Source organism: Homalodisca vitripennis, chromosome 7, assembly GCF_021130785.1.
Source record: "Homalodisca vitripennis isolate AUS2020 chromosome 7, UT_GWSS_2.1, whole genome shotgun sequence".
NCBI classification, from domain to species: domain Eukaryota; kingdom Metazoa; phylum Arthropoda; class Insecta; order Hemiptera; family Cicadellidae; genus Homalodisca; species Homalodisca vitripennis.
The window spans coordinates 127,629,187-127,655,380 of NC_060213.1; the positions used below are offsets into that span (position 1 = coordinate 127,629,187).

Sequence of the window (26,194 nt, forward strand, 5' to 3'; positions counted from 1 at the left end):
GAATAAAAATAGTTAAGAAAATATCTACTTAAGTAGAAGTATATACTGAAATTTATAGATTGAGCTATTTACAATAGTAGGGTTCCAACTGCAGTTAGATCTGGTAGCTTTTTTTAGAGAGATAGTTTGGAAAGTTTTTACAATTCTTGTTTTAAAAAAAATCTAGAGTATGGCTATCTTCCTAAATTAAAATTTCTTCTCCTAATAAAATTAAACTAAACATTCTTTAAAAAATACTTCTCAATCTTCTTTACAAGTCTTGAACAAAACCGTAATTACTGTTTAATTTTACTTTCAAAAGATTGAATATTAAATTTAAATTGCTTAAAAATTAAAATTAGATACTTGTGAAAATTGCCACAAATATAATCAATCTCTTGGTGAATGGAGGAGGCAAACGGGCAAGATGTCAGCTGACGAAAGAAGAAAGCTGAAAAAGCAGAGGGAGGCAGCACCGGGAGGAACTGCAGGTGCTGTCTCTCCTCCGAGTGGGAAGAGAGGGCGCTCGGGCGGTTCTTCGGCGGAAAACCCCTGCCGAAGAGGCGCCAGACCGCACCTCCTGAGCAAGCAGAGCGTGCGATGAATACCAATCCCTCAACGGAGGAGGGAGTGGGAGACACTTTCAGGGAGGTTCTGACGGGACACAAGCTTGCCTTGGTCCCTTTGAGCTTTCCTGAGAGACGCCTCTCGGAGGAGGAGGTCATGGAACTGCGGGGGCGCATCCTCGACGAGGTCCTCTCAGCAGAGGGTGTGCGCCTGCAGTTCAAGAGGTGCTTCCCGGAAAGGGGGGTTCTCGTCATGCTGTGTGGCAATGACGAGACCAGAGATTGGCTGCGCGGTCTGGCTCCAGGGCTGGGGAACGGAGGCCCTGGGGGGATAGGTGTGATCTGTGGGGACTACAAAGAACTCATACGATCTATCAAGGTCTTCCTCAGGGTCGATGGTCCTATGGCCAAGAAGGACTCTGCGAGAAGTTCAGATGTCCACAAGGAAGACTCCAGAACCTTGGTAATTTTGGTTGATGACCAGTCTTCAGCTACTCTTAAAGGGAGGAACTGGAGGGTGTTCATTGGTGTGGAGCAGGTCCAGCTGAGGGCGCGGGGTGAGGCGGCTGATCGTGGGGGTCAAGGTCCTTCAGATCAACCTGCAGCACAATAAAGCTGCCTCATCTGTATTCTGCAGACGCTTCCTGTCGGAAGATTTTCACGTGGCTCTGATACAGGAACCTTGGATCTGCAAGGGGAAAATATCAGGACTTTCAATGACAGGTTAGTGCCCAGGTTGATAATGCCAGAGCTTGTATTGTTGTAAGCAACAAGGTGGACAGCATTCCTGTTCTGGAATTTGTTGCAGGGATCTCACCACACTCAGGCTGATGGTGGCTGGGACTGGACGAACCTTGCTGATTGCATCATCTTACCTACCGTATGATGATGTGGATTCCACGCCCTCCAGAGAGCTGGCTGCCCTGGTTGGACCATGTTGGGAGGAGTGGATCAGAAACTGGTGGTTGGATGCGACGCCAACTCGCACAACGAGGCGTGGGGCAGCACCAACACTAACAACAGAGGTAAGTCGCTTCTGGAATACATAATGTCCCGTAGTCTAATGATTGCAAATGTGGGAAATGTGCCCACGTTTCGCACGAGGACGCGTAGGGAGGTGATAGATGTGACCATGATGACGGAGGGTATGGCTGGTCGGATACGCGGCTGGCATGTGTCTGACGAGCCCTCCCTCTCTGATCATGCTCACGTCTGCTTTAAAATCGGTGAACTGGTGCTGGAAAAAGTTCAGTATAGGAATCCAGGAAACACAAACTGGGTATCATACAAGGAAAACCTCAGGGAACAATTAGAATCTGATTCCACTAATGGGAAACGAATTCACAACGCGGTGCAGCTGGACAAATCTGAAGATGGTCTAACCTCTGCGATTGTGGGCTATTTTGATCTCAGCTGTCCGGTTATTAATAGGAGTAGATCCAAAGTAACCTGGTGGAGCTGTGAACTGGCCTCGATGAGGAAGAGGGTCAGGGCTTTATTCAGGAGAGCCAAAACTTGGGAGACATACCTCGAGGCTCTTGCACTGTACAACCGTAAGGTTGGTAGGGCTAAGAGGCTAGCCTGGAAGAAACTCGATATCGATAGTGTGCAGGGTTGTGCAAGGTTACAGAAGCTACTAGCAAAAATCCTATCTCGCCGCTTGGTAGTCTCAAGGACGATCAAGGTGTTTACATTACTGAACCGGAAAGAGTTCTAAAAGTTATGATGGGAACACACTTTCCGGACTGTATTGTTCATGAGAGTGATCAACCATTCGACAGTGAGGGGAGACATACGGAGCGCGCCACTCATTTGCAGTGGAGTCTGGCGCACCGTGTCGTAACTTTCAGAAGGATCGAGTGGGCGATCAACTCTTTCAGTCCTTACGAAGCTCCTGGGGGTGAGACCGGTTTGCTTCTAGCGGGGGCTGGATATTCTCCTTCCCCAGCTGTGCAGAGTGTTCAGAGCCTCCGTGACCCTCAGTTATATTCCACTATCCTGGAGAGTGTCCAAAGTAGTTCATACCGAAGCAGGGGAGGACTTGCATGGATCGGCCGAAGTCTTTCAGGCCGATATGCCTGTCCTCCTTTCTTCTTAAAACCATGGAGAAAATGGTTGCTAGGTTTGTTTGGGAGGGAGCTCTACATCCTAATCAGCATGTCTACACTCCAGGAAGGTCATGCGACTCGGCCCTACATCAATTGGTATGCAGGATTGAGAAGACGCTGGCAGCAAGAGGTAGCCATAGGTGTCTTCCTAGACATTGAAGGAGCCTTTGACAATACAGCCACTCAGGCGATTATCAATGCGGTCTCAAGACGTGGTATTGATGGTCAAATATGTGAATGGATAAGGGCCTTGCTGCTCACGGACAGGGTGGTTGCCACAACCCTCATGGGAGCAAGTATTAGTGCGAGGACTATGAGGGGCTGTCCACAGGGTGGCGTCCTTTCTTTTCTCCTGTGGAACCTGGTTGTGGACAACCTGCTAAATTCTTTGAATAGTAGCGGTGTCTTTGCACAGGGGTACGCAGATGATATTGTCAGTGGCAAGTTCAACACAACAATCACGGAACTGACCAATGCTGCTCTGAACATGGTGGGAAATTGGTGTGATGAGGAGGACCTCACTGTCAACCCCATCAAGGCTGCTGTTGTTGCCTTTACCCGGAGGCGACAGATGGAGGGCATTGGTCCTTTCCAATTCAGAGGTTCTTCCATTGAGCTGAAGTCCGAGGTCAAGTACCTGGGCGTGATCCTAGATAGGGTTCTAAACTGGGGACCTCATCTAGAAAGGGTCATCGCCAGGGGGAAATAGTCTCTAATGCAATGCAGACGTGTGATAGGTGGGCCCTGGGGACTGAAGGCGAGGCTCTTTTACTGGCTTTATGCTTCCGTGTTCAGACCTGCACTAATGTATGGAGCTGTCTGTCGTCTAGTGGCCAAAAACGGAGGCCAAGATGGTGGTAGCTCGTTTGGCGGGTATCCAGAGGATGGTCTGCCTTGCTATCACTGGGGATTTTCCTAGTGCGCCAAGTGCAGCTCTAGGCTATTGTCTCAACCTCGCCCCCCTGGACATTGTCATTCGGGCTATGGCCAGGAGGAGTGCCTACTGTCTTCAGCAGATGGGACTCTGGTCGGGCTGCAGCAGTGGGCACTGTAGAATTAGCACCCTGATTCAGGAGGATGCTTTGCAAATGATCTCTGAACAGATGCCACAAAAATTTTCCTTTGACAAACCCTTTAGGATTGTTGTACCCTCTAGGGATGATTGGTCAGAGGGAAGGAAACCTCTTCCACCAGCGGAGCTTGAATGGTGGTCCCTATGGGTCCGTATCCGACAGTTTTTTCAGGCGGAGGTCGCAGCTATTATGGAATGTGCTCGTGAGAATCTTCCTCTGCGATATAGGAGCAAGACGATTAATATTTTCACGGACAGTCAGGCAGTGCTGGACTCTTTGTGTGATCATATCCAAACTAGTTTGGGATTGCTATCAAATCGTTTCCTCACTTGCCAGAATCAACAATGTGACAATTTGTTGTGTTCCTGGTCATGAGGGGATCCCTGGGAACGAAAGAGCTGATGCCCTGGCCAACCGGGTCTCAGCGACAATTATGACGGACCCTCAACCACTCTGCGGTGTTTCAAGGTGTGAATCCTCTAGGGTTGTCTCGAAATGGGTTCGCGCGGAGCATGAGAGAAGGTGGAGGTGGCATCCGGGCTTGAGAATGAGCAGAATGGTATTACAGTCGCCTTCCTCCAGGGTGGCGTCGGAGCTTCTCTCATTAAATAGATCAATGTCATCTCGGGTTATTGGTCTTATCACGGGGCATGGTCACCTGAGGAAGCATCTTCACAGAGTCAGCATCCTTCAGGAGGATCCGCTCTGTAGAATGTGTAATGAGCAGGACGAAACTGCTGAGCACCTGCTCTTTGACTGCCCTTCAATAGCAGCATGCCATCTTTGGTGGTTTGGACAGGGGTGGTGAATTTCCCTAGGAGGACCTGATAGGTTGTGTTTGCGGTTTGTGGAACTGCTGAAATTATAGACCGGTAGGCCTCATGGTGTGTTTCCGGGGTGCGCATAAAGCCCTTGAAGTTTAATTGCATGGCAGTAAGTCGCCCCAAGGAAATAAAAAAAATCTCTTGTTTGCTGTTGACTGTCAGTCTTGCTTCTTGATCATTCGGAACAGTGCATAAGTCAAATTTTATTTTATAATGACCCTGTGATCTGACATTACTGTAGTGGACTAACCAGAGAGAAATGATTTCACCAATGCTGATCCGACAACAAATGCCCGTCAGAACTTCAAAAAGTACAAATCTTCTTACACAGGAGCTAAATACACACAAGCCAGATTTGGTAGATCAGTAAACAATGGTAACGAAAGGTAAATACAGTTGTACATGTGATCTGAATCACAGAAACTTTTGGCCAGAGATCAAATTCCAACGACAAATTCCATCGCTTTACCACCCAAGAGTGAAATGTTTAAAAGACACCATAATTAGGAGTTTGCTCATTCTTCCTGTAATAGTATTGCAATTTTTAGCAATGTACTTATTTCATATTTTTCAATTGCTATTGAAAGTATCAGATAATTGAATTTGTCTTCTTATCCCATTAAAAAAAAAAACATACTTAGGTAGGTCTGTCAAGCCTCTTTACTCAAAAAGCAGCCCTTGTAATATAGATCGTCTAAAATATTTCTGGTGCTATGGCTAATTATTATGTTTTAGTCTTCCTTGTTGCCCCAATTAAAAACATTTATACACACATAGGTATTAGTAACCTACTTCAGATAAAATGTGTCTACTTAACTTTACTTTTTATTATCTGCTACCGGTCTTGAGAGAGAGTTGAGTGAAAAATCTCATTTCTCTCTGGTTGTAAATTATTACTCAATAGACCAACTTTGGTGACAAATCGCTCTTGAGATAACATGGAACTACACCCTCATAAAAGAACTTTTTGGAACAATCAGATTTATTGTGTTACAACAAGGATTTAGACTAAAGAGGATTTCAAGTAACACAATTACCTATATGTTCTCTAATTCCCTTAAGTAGCTGGAACATACAATCTTGCTATTAGTCCCAATTTGTCAAAACCTGTGAGTGAAAAAACATCATTCTCACATCACAAAAATTGACAATTCAAACCTACATAACAGAAGTCACTAGTGGGTAAGGAAATTAAACAACAAGAAGATAAGTTAAGATCAATATCACTTTATTGCAAGTTAAGTTTGTACAAGAGAGAGAGAGAGAGTTTATGTGTGTTGTCCGTAACGTCAGATAGATAAATTATGTACAAGATAATTTGAAACGGCAACGTAACGACTCCCTCACAGATTACCCTCCCTACGCTACTCTACTGTATCAAATATGGTTTCTTACTCATCTGCATATAAAATTACCGATTCAATAACTTGGCATTCACTTAGAGACAAATTATAAAACAATAACCGAAATAACAACGAGAATTCCAATATTACGAAGCGGTTACGGAGGAACAACCTGTACAAAAAGCAAGGGTTTAACAGTTAACCTGTACAGTACAGCACACGAGAATAAATAAACGTCTACTCAACACAATTATTCTGTACTCTCACATTATATACTTTTATCACTTATTTTACTATATCATCTTATAAATTTTCAAAACAAAACACATTACACTCTATTATATTAAATGAAGTAACAATATATTCTTTCCATAAAGCTTTTGAACTTTCAATGATCACATACCGATTACCAACTCGCGTATGTGAGAAACGGACCAATAACGACTACTCTCTTCTCGGATCAACTCAATTTCATCGGAATCATTGAGCTGTTAAACGAAACTGCGATGAACAAATTTAATTATTACTCTGTCAATAGCACTATGTTTCGACTGTATGGAAGAAACCTGTATCTTAAAGTTTTTAGCGTTTATATAAAAAACTGTAAAAATGTGTTCGGGTGAAAACCATCAGTTGGCTACGAGTATTCCAATGACTAGAGCCACGAGAAATACCGACTGCAGCTATCCGATCCGACAACGTAGGTTCAGAGTGATAGATGCTATGTGTATCTCTGTGTTGACAAAATATCCATAGGCCGAAAATAAGGCAGCGTATTATGGAAGCTTGAAATAATTCACAAATATAAAACACGATATATAAACACCGACAGCACTTAAAAACAAATAATAGCGACCTTGTGTTCCTAAAATAAGCTGAACCGTTTACACTATTCACTAAAACTATAACATCGATATCAAAATATTGAGAAACGTCAATGTACAAATCAATATGGACTCTAAAACATAAATAAAATATTTACTTAAAAATAAATCACAACGAAATTAGAGTTAAAGTAGCATTATTACTAAGCAGAAAGGAGACATATCCAAAAAGGATGTGATGTAATACAAATACTGCTAATAAAAACCACATCAAAAAAGAATAAATATAATTTACAACCAAGCACAACTTCGAATTCAATAAAATTCTTTTATCATGAGTTAAAAAGGTACATTTTTGGCTAATAAATACGCAGGATATTATGTAACTATCTTTGTAACGTTCTTTACAGACATTTTCTGTTGGGGAAAATATATCTTTAACCAAAATTACAAATATTTAAGTAACTTACACCCATTAAATGCATCTATTATTGGAAAAACTATCAATGAGCAAAGCAGACAAAATTAGAGTATCACAAGCAGAAATAAGTACCTACAGAAACTGTTTCTTTGGAATATAACAATTTAATTAAGCCTTAAGTATGAGTATTGTAAAAGTAAGAATTTGCGTTTATATTGTGACCTGTTTACAGAAAAGCAAACAGATTACTTAGAAATTCCAAAAACTTTTGACACTAATTCTACAGCTGCCAAACAAATGATTTGTAGAAAAATAATAAACAACATTAAATATTTGAAACTTTAACTAATATAAAATTTTATGAAAATCTCTTGTTTTACATAGAGATAATTATTTCTGAAATGGAAGTCAATAAATTGCAGTTTGTAAAATAGCGCCAAAACATGTCAGAAGTTTATTTACAACTGACTTAAGTATTTATAACACTTCTGTTGCTTTAACAACTGTTGTTTTAAAGATACTGAAGATGATACAGATTACTCTATACCTTAAGTATACATAACAAAGGTGGGAAGTCAATTTTCGCAGGTAAACGAACAATTTATTTGTTTACAGCATTCGACACATATGCCTGACTGTCACTGCAGTAGACGATTTAAACACAATATTTCAGTGACACCTTTTTTTCAAACTGATCTTATTTGCGTAACTCATAAACAGGAGAATCAAAACCCTCGTATTAAAATTAATCAGAATAAACAACTCGACCAATGTAGCCATTTTTTGTTCCTAAAAAATACAAAAAGAACTATAAGGCACTGCAAATAAATGTTTAAAAACTACAAAAATATACTGAGAAATAAACACTGAGTTACTAATAAATATAATACTTTAAGAGATTATGCAACCAAAATGTTACGTAGGCCTAGCGCAAACAACGCAAACTCGTCAGAAGAAAGTGAGTGTCAAAATGATTGCTACCAAAGACAAACAAACATTAGACTACATTGTTGTTGCTCTGTCGCACCAGGCAGCGTGCCTTGTAACAACACAGTCCAACTTCTACACTACTTCAAAACACTTGTCATGTATTACTTTGTATAAAAACATTTCTAAAACGTTTGGGTGTCCATCGACGTATGCAAAATTATTTATAATAAACAAACAGTCATTATGGTAAATTAATTATTTATAAAAAATTAACTGAAGACCATAACATTTTGTAAATTTTTAGGCGAGTTAAATTCAAATTAATTTTAATTGACAAAAATAAGGCACAAATTGATAACGTAGCAGACATTGCGTTTAAATAAAGAGGTTCTGATCAGAGACTTTGACAGACGTTTTAATTTAACTGGCAATAGCAATAATAAGTCTACCTACTTTCTTATAAATTACAATTTTCAAATAACTTGTGCCATTCTAAAAAAATTAATCCGTTTTAGAGTCTACTAAGTGCTCTCATACAAGTTAAAAAAATTATTATCAATATGCAACCAAAATTGGTTAACCCTTTGGGGTCGGCCAGGAAAGCGTGTTGGTAGTTGATTGACACATAATATACGTGATGTCTCCCGTACTGTAATTCTATGTTTCTTTATTTATTTACCTGATTTTAAATAAAACTTTTTATATCAAATTTTCACTGCCAACATGATTAAGGATTTTGTTTCAAAAAATACATTGAAAATTCTAATTTGTTTTTTGGTTTACATAAATGCAATTTATGTTCAACTGTTTTTTTGTTTTCATGTAAACAACAACTAAAATAATCTGCTGAACATTCTAGTTATACATAACCAAGTTATTCATACTTTCTTTATAAAGGAACTTTGATAAATTTTTGAATCTTATCCAAACTACAACCTTTTTCTGTACTTATTAGTATTATTGTTAAGAAAAAAAAAAACAACACCATTAAAAGTAATCCAAGGTCATCAAAATAATTAATTTGTCAAGAAGTATGTTTGATTGGCTCAAATATTAGTAATTTTTTAGTTTTCTACAAGAAATCATCCGTTTCGAACCAATGAACTGAGTAATAAGTGAGATACGTTAAACTAGAGCAGTGCGCGGAGCGTGAGATTTATGCATGGTTCCTGCTGCCGTCCAGATCTGTAGAGCACCGCTGCTTAAGGGCGGCCCGAGTCAAATACCACCGACGCCAAAGGGTTAAGCATGTGTTACCTACTCATATTCTCTGGTTTTGAGAAGAATGTAAGTAGTAATTAGCGAGTTATCTGTTCTGTCCATTGTCACTACAATGTGAGTATAAGTTTTTTAATCATCATAGAGAAAATAATTGTTTGGGTACATAATGGTTTAGTAAACGAGGATGACAGGATATTGTTATAAATATTTACCATTGTTAAATTATAAAAATAATAAATAACATATAGAAACAGCACATTTTTTAGACCTACAATAAGATATTTTACTCACACTGATGAAAAACACATACATAATGAAATAATGAACAAATAATTACATGAAACGTTTCATATGATTAAAATGAAACAAGAACAATGAATGAGCTGGAACAGTTTACAATTTTCTCCTTTCCGTGACTGAGCAAACGCAACATTCAATAACTAAGAGAATGGCCTAAATACATACATTAATCGCAGTAATAAGCACCCTGAAATATTTCTATTACATTTGCGACCGACTCCTTTTTACTTTCACTGACAACATTTTTTTCTATATTAAAAAATTGGATTTGACAATATTCCTAACAGGTACCGATCTTACTTGAAGCTGTAAATCACTCGTTAAAATTGCATTTTTATATAAATAGTCAAAGCTGATTCTTAAGATAGTAAATTTTCTCAAAGTCTCCTTAGTTCTAATTACATAATCAATTACACAAATGGACACCCGTAAAAGTTAAATAAATACTGTTTTTTCAGACAGTAGTTTCTGATCCATTTTAAATTAGATATCAGACACTCCTCGGACGATTGTTACAGGAGCAGACTTTTTCAACAACATGGCCTGGGAAGAATCCAAAATTTGAGTAATAATAGTTAAAAGAAACCATTATTAGTAACTCAAAGTGGTATTTTAATTACAATTTTGCAGGAAGTACAGATTTATAATTTTCACTTACTTAAAATTCACGTAGCTAAAAAATTAAAAGGCGAGAGAAAATCCTTCCCATATTTATTTTTGAACTTTGGAGGAAGTAATGTCTTGTTTTCACATCCCAACTTTCGAAAAACTCACTTATGTATGCCCCTAATTGAAATGTGATTGGAGTTAATAGAATGCGGTTATTAATATTTCTAATACAAAGAGAATTTAAACCTTGCCCCTGAGATAACAGTATTTGGATTCTTCTGACCACGTTCTGGGAAATTTCACAGCTTTACTTACTGATAATAAAAATAGTTCATTTTTAAGAACTGCAACAGGCTCTTTTTGTCGAGATATATAGTTTATTTTCACTTCAATCTCTCAAAAAATTAATATCGTTATTTATTCTATTATGTAACTTAATTTCATTAAGTTACACCAAGTATACAGTTATGTATTCTTAGAAATTCGTATAAAAACTTAACTAATGAGGAGTTCACTGACTTCATTCAATGAGAAAGTACTGCCTGAATGATACATAATTTGTTAATCAAATCTAATTAAATAAATACTAAGCTTATAGAAAATTTACAAGTTTGCCCCGAATGTTCAAGGTCAAAACTGCACCACTTGAAAATCTAAACTCTCGCTTCTCAGCTGATATCCGTAAAATCACATAATCATCCACTGGAATATTCACTCAACACAGAATTGATTACGCTAACAAATAAATTTTTAATTAATCAATGTGATATCTTTCTAACAGATATACCAGGTTAAATTTGACTTTTAAAACGTTCGCTTAGGATTGTCTAATTGCCCAACACGTATAAATACGTACTTTAATGTGAAACGATGATTTCTTAGACCAATAATATCAATCCAATAAAACTTATGTATACATATTTTATGATGTTGGCACTTTCGCTACAGTGAACACGTTAAATTCACCTTTGTATATATGAGTGAGTTGTGTTTTAATCCTTAATAGTGTTAATCCCTACTAATATTAATGCTTTATGATGTATGCTCATTATTAAGATCTGCTGTTCTAGTTTTCAAGTCACAGTTGTGCCTATATGTAGAGACAAGTAATTTCAAATCTGTAGAGAAAAAGAATTTTGTTACAACCTGTTATAGGATTTGAAGTAAAGCTACAGAGATCATTAAATGTAATAAGAAAACACTATTAAGTGTTGAAAGTTTGTTTAAAAATCGCCAATTAAACTTAATCCACCAAAAGGAATTGAACTTAAAAAATTGGAAATTGGCATCAAAAAAGGATTATGAAAGTCTGTAAACTTTGTGTGACAGAGATATTGAATAAACTTAAGTGTTTTTTAAAAATTAACACACTCCTCAATATTTTTCATGCTACAGTTGGCACTTTAATGAACGCACTCAGCGATGTCTACAAGATTTATACTGGATATGAGCTGGGAAGCCAGAGCTGGGTGAATTCACAAGAACATTCACTAACACTAAATGTCACTGTCCGTTTCACTGCGTGGCTGGCCGAAGTTGCGTGTGATGCTCTCGCTGACCGACCGGATGTTCGCCAAGCTGGTGATGTCAGGCGTGGTGTGCGCCGCGTAGTACCGCAGGTCTTCGCTGTAGTTGTCATATTCACAGTCGAACAGCGCACTGAGTGAGTCCACGCTGAGCATTGCGTCTGAGTCGAACACGCGCGACGAGGCGCGAGACGAAAGCGATGTATTGTCTCCGTCGTCGTGACAACCTCCTGACAGCGCAGAGTTCACATCACTCAGAGCTCCTGTTACAACAAATTACATTTGTTAACCAATAATTACTTACAAATTTTATTGTAGTCTATTAAAAAAAAGAGGATGTTTGTATATATGACTCAGAAACTATTTAACGATCATTATGAAAATTTTTATGTACATGTATTTTTCTACGGAGAAGGTTTAGGTGCTGTGCCCATTGATGTAACTCGTCACGAGGCGGCGCTGCAAAAGATAAAAGTTTTCAAAGCACCTGCACTTTATAAACTGCAATTACGAGACAGTTATGTATATTAAATAGCCAACAAATATTTGAAGGCACTGTTATAATGTATTTGTCTTTAAAATAAATTTATGGTTGAACTTAAAGCTTGAGTATTAGATCACTTTATAATAAAGTATATGTGCGTGTACAATGGCTATAAACATACACTTTTGACAGATTTTCTTTATCGTGGCAACAAGGAAACTCTCAAAATTGGTATTGAAAATATAATTCACTTAAACCAGAAAGTGCTCATACATGGGCAAAGCTTAGGAAAATTGTGCAAAGCTGCGGGAAACAGCTAGTAACTTATAGAAAGTGAGTTTTGCATATACTCTTTACAAGCTCCCAAGTCCCAAGTCTTCCAAGCTCTTCTTCCAGATGGGATTACTTTATTACCAATAAATCAATTCCAGATATAGTATGTCAATGTAACCAACTGTCTTTAACATTTCTAAGCCACTTTTTACATTGATTATCGTTTCAATAAAGGAATATTTTATTCAAAATTGAAGTAAGCCTTCATACGAAAAAGGTTCCTCAAAGTTGCAGGTAATTACGTCCAGTACATTATTACCTTATTTTCTAAATTCTGTTGAAAAAATACTGTTGACAGAATCTGTTGGCTGTCCTAATTTACAACCAATTGTTAGCCATCTTTAAAAATAAGACCATTTCTGTAGTAGAGCAGTTTTGATTCAAAAGAAAAATACTCTAGTTGGAGAAAAATTGTGGATGGCGTTCCTCAAGAGTCAATTTTAGGTCTTCTACTGTTTTCAATATATATTACAGATATATCAATAAATGTACTGACCAAAGTTGTATGCTGATGAAACCACAGCATTACTAATAACTAACAAGTTAAGACTGGCCCGAAAACGTTCCCGTTCAAGTCAAGTTCAAAAACAATAAGCACAGTTTTCATTTAGGTTAGAAACTAGAAATTTTATTTATTAAATATCATAAAAGTTTTAGAAATTCTAACTGACCATTAACTTGTAGACTTCATACTGCTGTAATAATAAATCTCACAGGTTTTCAAGCAATGTTTTTTTTAAATTTTGCAATATAGGGAGTTGTACCAGACGTGATACTACCTTCAAATGTGGGAAAAAATATTTACAAATCATGACTTTTACTTCAAACACATCTTCATGCGTCTTCTATTTATGAGAATTTAAGAATATTAGAATTTAAATATTTAAAATATGAACTATATGAAGGACAATATTTACTTTATAACAATGAACTTGGACATGCTTACTTGATTCAAGCAAAATGTTAATGCCCTAGTTGTAGCTTATAAAACTTTAAAACGCTCTTCCTACCAAAATTAAACAAATTTATAATGTTGCCACTTAAAAAACTTTCTTTGACAAAAGAAGTACTATTCGAAAAAATTAAACTTAATGATCCGTTAATTTATACCATAATTCGAATGACTGTACACACAGTTAAGTTGCTCTCATGAGTTAGTGTATATAATAAACATAAAATAAGGAAAATAAGAAGACCATAAGTCATAACAATAAAAAAAAACTACTGTACAGCCACAAGCAAAAATGATGTAAACTTTTAAAACTCGAGTTATGAAAACACAAGTGAATGTTAAATGCTTACCAAATTTTCACTGCCATTGTTTAATTCCACGATTTGTAAAACATGTTTCATTTTACTGGATCATTATAGAGCGTTCATGAATTATATGATTATTATAATAATGGTTCTACCTACTACAATGAACCAAACAACCATTAAAGTCAGTCACTATTGAAAACTTGCACTATCAACTTGAAGGCTATAAATTAGAGGCTTGATGTGTACTGGTGTATTTGATAAATTAATGTACAAAGAAAACTGTGTATAGTAACAATGATCTATTCCTGTTGATTTGCTGTTTTTTTTTCAGGTTCTTGATTTGCCAACAGCATTTTGATACTGCTCAGCACATATAGAAGTGGCTCAGGGGTCACTAATGGTGCCTTGGCATAATAAGGGTATTTGAAAGACAAATAAGTTCAGGGTCAAAATGTAAAATTAAGATTATTTTAATTGCTGCTGAAAATAATTTTCATCTAAATATTTATATAGCTACGAAACAGATCTAGTCCATGAGTTACTACGCAAGTGATTTCTCTTTCATATCAAATTTTACTGAAGAGGTTATCACTATTGCTAATGAAGCTAGTGATTCAAGACGGCTATTCACGAAAATTGCTGAGTCTAGCTAGGTTAAGAAGCTTTGTAAACACTGCCAATTGATACAAAATAAACAAACACGTTTCTAAAGCAAAGTCCCAAATGGTGATTAGGCTTGCTGCTGATTCACTACAGGCTGCTCTATGTTACTCTAGCTGCTTCCCAAACAAATTAGTGCACATAACAAAAGTTAGGTAAAGAGAGAAAAGTGAATACGAAAGCTTCTGGTGCGAAACATACGGAACGTGGGGAGTCTCGGCAGACTTAGGTTCTTGACCTGCCACCAACACAGACACAGACAGTGCTCAAGTATAGACACACTATAGATACATCTATCTATACACTGCCACTATTCATCACAAATTAAATATTTAATGGGTAAGAAAAGATTAAACGTCTCAATGTTATTTTCAAAACGCTAATAGTAAACTGATTTTTATTGTGCACAATGAAACGTGCAATGCCATTCAAGGATGTGCCATTTTTAGGTAAATGCTGAAAAGGATTCTAAATGCCATGCTTTACATTGTTAAGCAATTTTAGGAGTACAGTGGTGAACTTACTGGAGCTATTTTTTCAAACTATTGTAAAATTCATTATGTTTTAAGGGAGTTTTTTTAATTGGAAACAGTAATTTTTAAAAGCAACTCTATGTATGTATATGTAAAATTTTGGTATTTATAGCATTATGGTACACAATAACTTTTAATATATTTTATTTACACTTCAGTAGAACATATTTTCTTTCAAAATTTGTAAGGAATGTATACATTTTTTATATTGAAGAAGTAAATATGTAGTTTTATTTTTATCTTAAGTTTATAATCTTGAAAATAAAAAAATTGTTTTAGGCACTTAGAATAAGATACATCATTGCACACTTCAAAATGCATGGTGTACGTATTTTTATTTAAGATTCTGACTAAAAAAGTTATGAGGCCCTCCAGTTTCAGTAAAAAAGATTTATTTGTGCGAACTAAATTGAGAGCCCTTTAGCTTTTGAAAGAAAGAAAGAAACCTTGTTCATGCAGAGAAAGGTTTATTTACCCCTAGAATATATAAACTCTAGAGGTTTTTTTTACATGGGTGTTCATAAACTCTCTAAATATAACATTTACATTTGTAACCATATGACATATGAAAAAATATTAGCAAAATAACTTTAATTTACCGTACATTTAACCCTAAGTTGCACGAATGCTCTAAGTTTATGTCAGCAGTTTTGAAACAATTATCCCTTCATCAGAAGTTTCTATAAAAACATTAATTCACTCCTATTGAGTTAATCAAAATTTAAACTACTTTAATACACATATTAAATTTATACAACATAACTCTCCTTACTACTTATAGTTATGAAAATACTCATAAGTGATTGAACTGAAATTTTTGTACAGGTGTTTGATAAAATGGCGTAATATTCTCAAAATGTTCATGACTTTAGGGTAGGCCCTATCTATGTAGATCACAAACGGTGTAAGGAAAATTAAACCTTTTTATAATAAATTTACATGGTGGACACAACCATGAAAATGTACTTGTGTTTTATATCCATGGTTTTTTTTTCTCTATCATAGTTTTCTGAAAAATTTTACAATTTTTGGTAGTAATTAAAAAACTAGAAGTGGCAAGAAATAGTGGTTTAAACAATTGTAACTCTTTTATGAAGCAAAAATTATTTATTGGGTGTAAAATTAAAGACATTTTTGACCTAAATACGAATAATACTGGCTTTGAAAATGTTTAGACTTGTGTACTGCGTACTTGTATAACACTAATATTCTATCAGCTACAGGAATTTTGACTAGAAAACTTCTGAAATGTGATAAAAAATATCTTCGCACTGAAGAGACATTTCAAGCCAAATTTACTCTACAGGCGTAGGCTGAGAAACAGGCAATACAGATAGGTTTTTGGTTCTTTCATAAACCTATGGACATTTTATAACTTCTACACCATAACATGTGTTTTGATTCTTTTTCAAATGTCTCAAAATTTATTTGGTTAAGACTGTGTTTATTTAAACTATTCAATTAAATTAAAATTGTGTTTTTCCAGAGTTATCCTTACTTTTGACTTTTATAATACAGCACCAATTACATTCTGATTTCAACAGGTAGCAAACTTAACAAAAAGAAAACAAGTCAGAACATACAGTACAAATATTTTAGTTTCAAATAAACAGAAAAAAACAATTTTCTAGCAAAATGGAATTGAAAGGCTAAAAAAAAAAAAAAAACTTGTACAAGATACACAAATTGTTTTAACAAAGCAATAAGTTTTGAACGGAGAAGAAATAAAAGATTAAGCAGATTTCAGTAAATATTTATAAACAGATTAAAAATCTTTATTGTGAATGAAACAACAGTATAATAATTGCAAAAGTTTGCACATTTTTTGTTGTAGTTCTTTTTTCACCATACTTTAAGAGAATCAACAAAATTTAATTACACCAAGGAGCAATCACAATTTTAAATTCAAATGCAATGTTTATTTCCTGCATCAAAAATAGTGATAAATTTCTGCTCAAACTCCAAAGAGCAAAATAATAATAATTAACTGTAATTTTCAAATATTTGATTAACCAAAATAGACAATTGCGCTGTGAACGCAAGCGTAAACAACCATATGTAAAAAGTCCATGTAAAAGAGAGAGAATATTAGAATCCATGTAATATTAGAGAAATTATACATCTGTAACCAAAAAATTAAAACACTGATTAACTTGGAAAGATATAATTTTCTGCACTCCTACTAAAAAACAACAGAATTTGGGCACTATCACAGACTACAAATGTAAAGATACATATCGCATGCTATACAAGCTAATAATTGTGCAATAAGAGACAACTTGTAACATACGATTCATGACTTTATCCTCACAATTTTCACCCTTCTCATTAGATGGATAAACCGAAATTAACCCTTTGAGTGATGAAGCATAAAGTGAAACATCAATAGTATTTTATAACTTTTCCTCTTTGTTCTGTTTGTAATTATGATAAGGTTTTCCCTGACACCTGACATTGATCGAACTTAGCGTTTTCTAAAAACCTGTTCTCATAAACTATCATCGGTCAACAGATGTTAAACCAAAATGCCAAATTATTTCAAAAACTTAATTTTTAAGCAAAGTTTCGAAGTTCAGATTTTCACAGCTAAATGCAGAATCATGAACTGATTATAGTTTTCAGGTGCAATGGTATTGTTCAAGTTTGTCGTAAACTCATTGCAATGGTTGTGTAGCTTAAGAACTTGTGAAGGGCAATCATTTCAACATCAAAAACTTAAAGAATTAAATGGTTGTCACATCTCTAACAGGATGGAAGTTCTAATCCACGATCTTATGTATAGAAAAGCATATGAATGCAAGGCGACTTGTTCATGTTTTCAGAGGGTGAAAGGGTCTGAAAACTGGTGAAAAACGATGATGTATTTACGGATGGCTCCAACTCCAAAAAGCTCTATCCTTACATAACTCTATCATCAAAGTTTTTCCTGCTGTGGCTTGGCACACTGTTGCCTAATGGCAATAGAATAATTCTCTTGTACTTTACCTAATCAAATAGATCCCTAAAAGGCCCAAAGCTGATACGGCAGATGGAAACATACAGATGCTATGGTATAAAGTAGTCAAACGCCTTGTGTAGCTTACCTTCAGCATCAGTTAGACCAGCCTCGTGTATCATGGAGATGTTCTCCAGTGCCGGATCATCGGTGGTGTAGCCGGTACTGTCTCTGTCGGCAAGGAGGGGTTCACTCACTGCCCCCTCCTCGTCGCTCCACTCCGACTCCAGGTGTACACTCGACTCCTCCAGGATCCTCCTGACCGCTGCCTCCTGTCAGTCACCATTCATTAGTCCTCCGTCAAAAAGGTAATTGCCAATTTTTTTCCCTTTAATTTCAATTTGAGTAATAAACTTCTTTAAAGAAATAGTATTTTTACTCCGAATTCAATCCCAGTTATTTATTTTAAGCAAAATTTACATACAACCTAGTTGAAATACATAATCACTTAATACAGTAATAACTTCAAAATGCATGTTGATTTTGACTATCAACTGATCTTTGAATAAAATTAGTACAAAATTTATTTTAATAGGAATGGTACCATATAGGACATTTCTATACAGTGAAAAATCTGACAGTGGATCAGTGGAATAAATTAGTGTTACATAACATACCTGTCTTTCCACCTCCTCCGCTATCCTTTTCTCTTCCTCCTCGAACCTCTGGTTCTCTCGACTCTCCTCATCCTCCTCACTCTCAGTCTGCTCTCTCTCCTTCCTACAGGCATCACATTGGCATCATATTTTTACATTCACTGAAATAGTATCTTGTTTAAAAACAAGTATTGTAAAATAAAATATTCCGTTGTATCCTCAAGTGAACTTCAATTTTCACAAAATCTTCAGATTAGCCCCCGAAACGGCCTCTACATTTCACTAAGAACTACAGGTATTTTTTGTTGTTGTAAAAGTCAAATTGTGATCATTATGTCAGGTTCTCGTTAAAAGTAGGATCTAAACTGTATTGATCATCTCCTGACTCTTCACATGAGTTTTACACATTGTGGAACACTTTGCAGGAGCTATCACATTGAAGTGTTGTTGACTGCGGTGATATGTACTACGTGGATGTTTAAAAAACCGATTTGTTAGTCAGCCCATGTTATGTGCGACAGCAAATAATATACCCTTACCTCAAATTTCAATTTATCATTTCACATACAGCATTTTATGTCTCAAAATGTTACATCACATACCCCTAGCTTTCAGGCTGTCATTCCACGTACATATATGTTAGATTTTTCCCTTTCATTCCACATATTTTAAGTTTTAATTTCAAAATGTCACCTCACAGCTTTGATTTCATGCTGTCATACTGTAACTTCAGTTTTGATCTTTCACCCAAATACACTTAAATTATATTTCAAATAGCATATTTGGCAAGTGTTCTGAAGGTCAATGTTGGCTTGCTTATACCTGTCTAGTAGGACCTACTCGGTACTAACTCAATGTATGAGCAGTAAGTCACTATACTAACTCAATGTATGAGCAGTAAGTCACTAACAGTAATATTACAATACCGATTAGGTAAGTGTAACTTAAGTCAACGGTTCTTGTCTACTGTGGAGGATAGTGTCCTTAGTGTCAAAGGCCGTGTAGTGAGGCCAGACCCTCCACAGGAGAGTTCATTTCTGGCTGGTTTATATTTTCCTTATTGACGTCCAGAAGCATATCACTAACCGCAAATTTCCAGATATTGGGGTGCAAGGGTAGATCGATATGTCTAGTCTACTCCAAGAAATGACTGTTGGAGTTGGTGGGGCACCTTAAGTGTTAAGGGCTGTTGCTAGCCTATATATAAGAGCATGCCACCTTCTCTTTGACTGAAATGAAATGAAATGAAAAATGACTTTATTTACAGAGGCGAAGTTAGGACTTAAAAGTCCTCTCTACCACTTAACCTCCAAACAAAACAAACAAAGTAAAATATAATCATACCTATACACACATCATCATACATTGTAAGTGACACGTAAACTAAATCACTTTAATAGTTACTTACATATTGGATTTAACATAATAATGTATATATATACCAATTATAATTAAAATAAACCATGTCGATTAAACTCTAACAGAAATCTCTTAATACAACAGGCAACTAATAAAACTATCCTATCCTAACAGCATTCATTCCCCATCCACGCAACTTACATACAGTTACCCCAAGTGTGACCACAAGAACCACCAACCGTCACTCCCGCCGAGCCCGCAGCAGAAAGGCCCTAACCTCCGCCCCAAAGCGATCGCTCTTGTCAATACTTCTGATGTTGTCTGGGAGGGCGTTCCACAATCGACATGCGGAAACAGTGAAAGATTTATTATATAAGGCTGTCCTATGAATTGGAATTGATAATAAAGATGCACCCCTACGAGTTCTACGTGCACTAATATCAGACATAAAAACGAAACTTTGGGCCAGATAACTTGGACAACCATTGTGGATTAGTGCGTGCAACAGACTAAGTACATGAAGATCTCTAAGTTCTTTGGATTTTAATAGGGATAATTGCTCAAAATAAGGAGATACGTGATCATCACGTCGTAAGTTGAAAATGAACCGAATACAATAATTCTGTGCACGCTGAATTTTATTAGAAAGGTCAACAGTCATGTCATTGATCACCACGTCACAGTAATTGAAGTGAGGTAAAACTAGAGTTTTCACCAACATCACTCTAACATCCAACGGCAAGTACTGTGCAAATCGCTTGAGGCCATGTATACAGGCAAAAACCCTATTACACATTAGTGACACCTGATCAGCCCATCCCAGGCTTTTGTTGATAGTTATTCCCAGGTTTTTTACTGGAGAGGCTGATAGTACAAAGCTTGCTTCCATTCTCCCAAGAACACGACTGAGATTAATGCCCAAAATCCATTCTCATGGATCTTAACAGGAGGCGGCCCCAACCCCCAACCTTACCCATCCAGAATATCCTGTCACTCCGGAAGTACTACAAAGGTCCTATTAGGACTAAGTGCAATTTCTCAGCTTCTTGTCCTAAGAGAACAAAAGAAGCCAGACCCTGGTGGAGTCCACCACTTCCTGTACTTCAACTGGGATGGACCATAATAGTGCTAGTCTTCTATTTTTTTTCAAGGTGTCAACTATTAAGAACTAGATTATGAAGCTGATGGCCAAGGCTCTAAGACATCGGACTTTAGATCTGAGTTAGAGATAACACAGGTTTCTGTCTGTGACCGTAGCACTTTATATCATACCATCGACCTTGTACTGTATCAACTCTGTCCCTATTATGTTTGATGAGATCCTCTCACAGGCCAGTGGCCCATGAGGACGGGCAGAATAAAGCTACGACCTCCTGAGATTCTATTCCATGGCATCTGAGCAACAGATGGTTCCAACCCTTCTTTCCTAAATATTCCGTCATCCCAGAAAAATTAAAACAACAAATGTTAATTTTACTCTGGAATTAGTGAGAATAATGATTGAATGAATACTGACTTATCATTCATGGAATGAGCAACTTTCACCGGTGATTACTTGTTTTCTGGAAATAAACTTATTTATTGATACAGTAGTTCAAAACATACACATGAGTTTAAGAACCATCTTTAGAACAGCAGTACTAATTAACAATCCTGAAAATTTATTGCTAAACAGAGAGTGTAGTAAGACTGAAACAAAGTCTAGATGTTACATAAGGTAAATAAAATTGTTAAGAATACCATTCTGTTTGAGAGTATACATTTAATTGGCATATATCTATTTATTTATTTTGTTTTTATTACAAACAAATACTATAATAGTCAGGTTAATACAATACTTACAATTAAGCAAATTAGTTTAATTTTAAAGTGCAAACTCAGCAGTTAGTTTTTCCAGTATTGCTGAAGTGACATTTTTTACATCTGATAGTACACTGGAAAAGTTAACAGGCCATTGTGCAAATTTTACTCATAGAAAATCTTATACAGAAGTTTGAGTGAACGTTTGGACAATAATCACATTGTAATTAAATAAACTATAGTTGTAAATAAGTTATCAAAACAAAACGTTAATACAACTAAAATACCTTAAGTAATATTATTGAGTGGTAAAAGTTTCACTTTAATGAAAACCAACCTAAGAGATGTTATCAGAAATTCTTTTTTCAAGAAGTGTGATATACTTCTAAAAATGAGAGAATGTAGTAAATGTATTACAGAAGAAGAAGAAGAAGAAGACAGCTTACCTCTTTGTCACAGTCAGTTAAGGTAATTACCTAACACAGAAACTTGCAATGAAGTATTGCTAACAAGCAAAAGAAGTTTGTATACAAAACAGTTACCAGAAGAAGTCCAAAGAAAACAAATACAATTTTGCAACAGAACATAATTGGTGCCAAACAACTCATACAAAGTGAAACAATGTTACAAAACAGCTAACACTAACACAACACAGAAAACAAAACACATTAGTACAAACACATACATACCAACCAACAGATGAAGATCCCTGTTAGTAGAGACTGAACATGGCGTTACTGTTATTGTTAGGTCAAGGGTAAACATTCAAACTTTAAAAGGCACTTATTCAAATAAGTCTACTATTTTTAAATCAAGAAGAAAATCTGAAAAAATTGTACCGACATATAGACTAGTAGTTACCCACGGCTTCGCACACAATTTTGTGGACTTTGTACGTGTATAAACACTTCTGGTTCAAGTGAATTATATTTCCGTCGCCAATATCGATTTTGCCTTGTTTTTCCGATCAAGAAAGTCTAATATGCATACAAGTTATGGCTAGAAAATAACCGGACTGAGGCTGAAAACAAATTTTAACTACAAATATTTACAATTTGATGTTAATTCAAGGTACACCTCTCCTCGATCTCTACACCGCTCTATGCGAATTTTCCACTGTGCATAACAATGCTGAAGACAATTTTCTATAGTCCTGTTCACAACTTCCATCGCTTTTACTACTTCAACACTCTCTAATCTCGTTCTTTCCAAAGATGACTTGACTTTAAGAAGAAAAAAAATAGTCACAGTGGACCAAATCAGACGAGTAGGGTGGATGATCTGAAACTTGGACGTTGTATTTGTCCAAAAACGTCTTCACTGACAAAGTTTGTGAGCATTGTCCTGGAGAAGGATCCATGACTTTTTTTTCACAAATCTTTCCATTTTCTCCGTATACATGCTCACATAGTGTAGTCAAGACACTAATGTAGTAGTAATTCTGATTCACTCTCTGTCCCACCGGTACCCAATAAATGTGCACGATCCCTTTGTTATTCAAAAACACAATCATCATGGCCTTAAATTTTGTTTGTCACTCGTGCTTTTTTATCTAATTAGAAAAAAGGGATTTCCAAAGCATATATTAAAAGTCGTCAGCGTACACTTGTTGTAACATTACAAATGCTTTACTTGCAGATTTTCTAAGTTTGAAAAGAAATTCGATGATCACACGCTAATCTTTCTGGAAACTCAACATTTTTCCGACACAGAAATAAAAGGTGTTTATAACTTATAAGTTGATGCTATGGGCGGAATAAGTATGGGAGCCGGACGAAACTCTTGGAGGGGTGGGAGGGGGAGTCATGTGACCGGCCATGCGATATTTCAACCTTATTGCGTTTGTTCTTTAGGTCCGCCAATACAAATCCGGTTATTTTCTAGCCACACCTCATACACAGGTCTGAGAAGCTTACTTCTTTTAAAAGTTTGATAGTATGTCTTTTATATCTGAATTACAGTACTGACCAAGCACTGAATATTACTTGCTAAAATGTACAATAAAAGTACATTCTGACTAAAAGTTTGTTTTCTTTTCTAGATATTTTTGTACTCTGTACTCAAAATAGTGGTTGCAGAAGAGGTTGAAATTAAAAGTGTCGTTACTACCAAGCTTACTCTATGCTTTCAAGACTATAAATGTAAACTAATTGAAAATAGTGGTTAAATTAATTAAACATATGGTTGTGCTGCCATAATACAATATTTATACAGAACAATTGATAACATTTAACAGGCTCTTTCAATTAATAACATTTGTTTGCTGTAATGCAACTTTGGAAACCAGTGGGGCGTAACCTGGAGGGAATTTTGAAATATGAATAGGCTTCTTCCTTCATCAGGGATCCTAAGAACACCCATGTCAAATTTCAGTACAATCGGTCCAGTACATTTTATGTGGTTGAGTAAATCACATAAAAATACTGAGATATATTATATAGTATCTGAGTTGTAACTACTAACCATTGCACCCAAATGTAACAACGACTTCAATGAGTTTATGCCCGGTTATGAAAGAGATATAAATAACTTTTATACTCTGTGCACTCTAAATAACTGTTGCCAGCAAACACAGACAGCTAGTATTTCGTTCCTTGTTCTTTTGAACTTGACATTGACAGTTGGTCATGTCTTCTTACATTATTTCTTTGCTTGCTTAGTTATTTTCCATTGCTAATATAGATAGTGTGTTTTACTTTACGATGATGAAACAAAATTTGAGTGATCTGCAATTTACGTAGGCTACATTTTTCTAAATATAAATATTCTGTAGCAAAAATTTAATAACACAACATTTTTGTGAAAACAATTTTGTTGCGATTACAACAGCAAAAATATATAATTTTATAAGTGGGTATTTTTTGTTATTATTTGCAAAAACTTTTAATTTTACTGTGTACGTAAATTTGATCAAAAGAATTATGAATGCTATGAAGATTCAGTCAGATGTTGACTGAAGTTGGTAATAATATTTTTAAATATTAGAAGAACGGATAACAGATAAAGAATAGATGAAGTTAAGTTAATTTCCTGATAGTGAATAGAAATACTTATTTTTATTGTTATTTTATTTCCTACAATAAAAAACTCAGTCTATAAACTTCTCATGGCTAATTGACATTAAATATAGAGTTACAATCAAATTAATTGGTAAAACTATACAAAATCGCTCAAATGACTCTGGTCTTTTGGCTGTGTATAATGTTTGGACGGTCTCTGAAGAGTTGATACCTTATTCAAAAATCTATACAAATTACCTACTTTACAATCCAGAGTTTATTTCTAGTTGTACAAGTTGACAAGACAGTATTATAGCAGTTTTACTTCTCTTATCTGAAGAATCCAATGAGCAAAACATCAACAATTATTTATGATAGGACACAGAGATTTATTTTGGACAGTTTATTTTATTTTCATATTTGAAAATAATAAAGAAAGTTTAAACATAATTTACGCCAATTTAATGAAAGCAATGAGAGAAATAAATAATTTCATCCAAGAAAAGAATGGCAATAAGCAGTAGTATGTAGAGAAATAGTAAAAGGCAAGAGAAGAGAATAAAACAAACAATAATTTAAAAATAAAATTTAGCAAGCATAAAGGACAGCTGCACACTTATGTCTTCAGAAGACAGACTACTATATCTACAATATTTTGCCCCCCATGATTTTTAGTCACATAAATCATTATTTTAATTTTGTATAAAAAAGATCAATGGTTTTGTATTTTGCTGCCTCATATTTTCCTCCAAACAGCTTCTAATTCCACATATATTACACTCCATTCTGTGAATATTATGCAAGCCTTTAAGAAACCAAAAATCTAGAATATTGTAATAATAGGTATACTATTCTTTAAGATTTACTGGAATATTGCAATATTAATCACTGTTTTCATAAAAATATTTATTGTGGAAAGAAAAATAAAATATATTTTTACGTTAAAATAACGTGGTTAATATACTTACACTACTTTAGTAGATATATTTTCTTAGTAAAAAACTCGTTTTTATGAACATGATTTTATCTACTTGTGTATTGTTTACACATTGTTATCAATAAGAGAATGATTAACTTACAGAAGAAAGAAAGTAGTTGTAGGAAACACAAATTCTCACCATAGTGAACTCTTCCTTATCAGTGAAGTTAAACAGTGTAAATAATGTGGCAAATTATCTGCAAAATTGCACATAGTATGTGCATAATAGCTTTCTACTTCAGCCTACAGTTTTTTCTTCTATTATTTCGGATTACTTTAAAACCTTCTGTTACATTGTCTAATAGTATTTTGTTATGTTATTCACTGTTTTAAAACTTATTTTACTGCACTTTTTACTAATGACCCTCAAAGTGAATATATAATAATAATTGCCACTATAAATTTGTACCCCTCAAAATGAATTTAGCCTGATTTCAGAAAACCTAGATCACCTGACGCATTGCTTCTATAA

The 26,194-nt window shown here is 35.4% G+C and overlaps 1 protein-coding gene across 1 annotated transcript in view; it reads right to left on the minus strand.

The window, feature by feature from the left end:
- Window positions 1–9,374: 9,374 nt before the first annotated feature.
- LOC124366297 (Ca(2+)/calmodulin-responsive adenylate cyclase-like) overlaps window positions 9,375–26,194 on the minus strand; it is a 241,918-nt gene continuing 225,098 nt past the window's right edge. Inside the window, exons 25-27 of the mRNA XM_046822724.1 lie at window positions 18,607–18,709; window positions 18,078–18,261; window positions 9,375–11,987 (exon numbers count right to left, since the gene is read on the minus strand). Of these exons, the coding sequence (XP_046678680.1) occupies window positions 11,695–11,987; window positions 18,078–18,261; window positions 18,607–18,709 (580 nt within the window). The 3' untranslated portion in view covers window positions 9,375–11,694. The remainder of the gene's footprint in view (window positions 11,988–18,077; window positions 18,262–18,606; window positions 18,710–26,194) is intronic.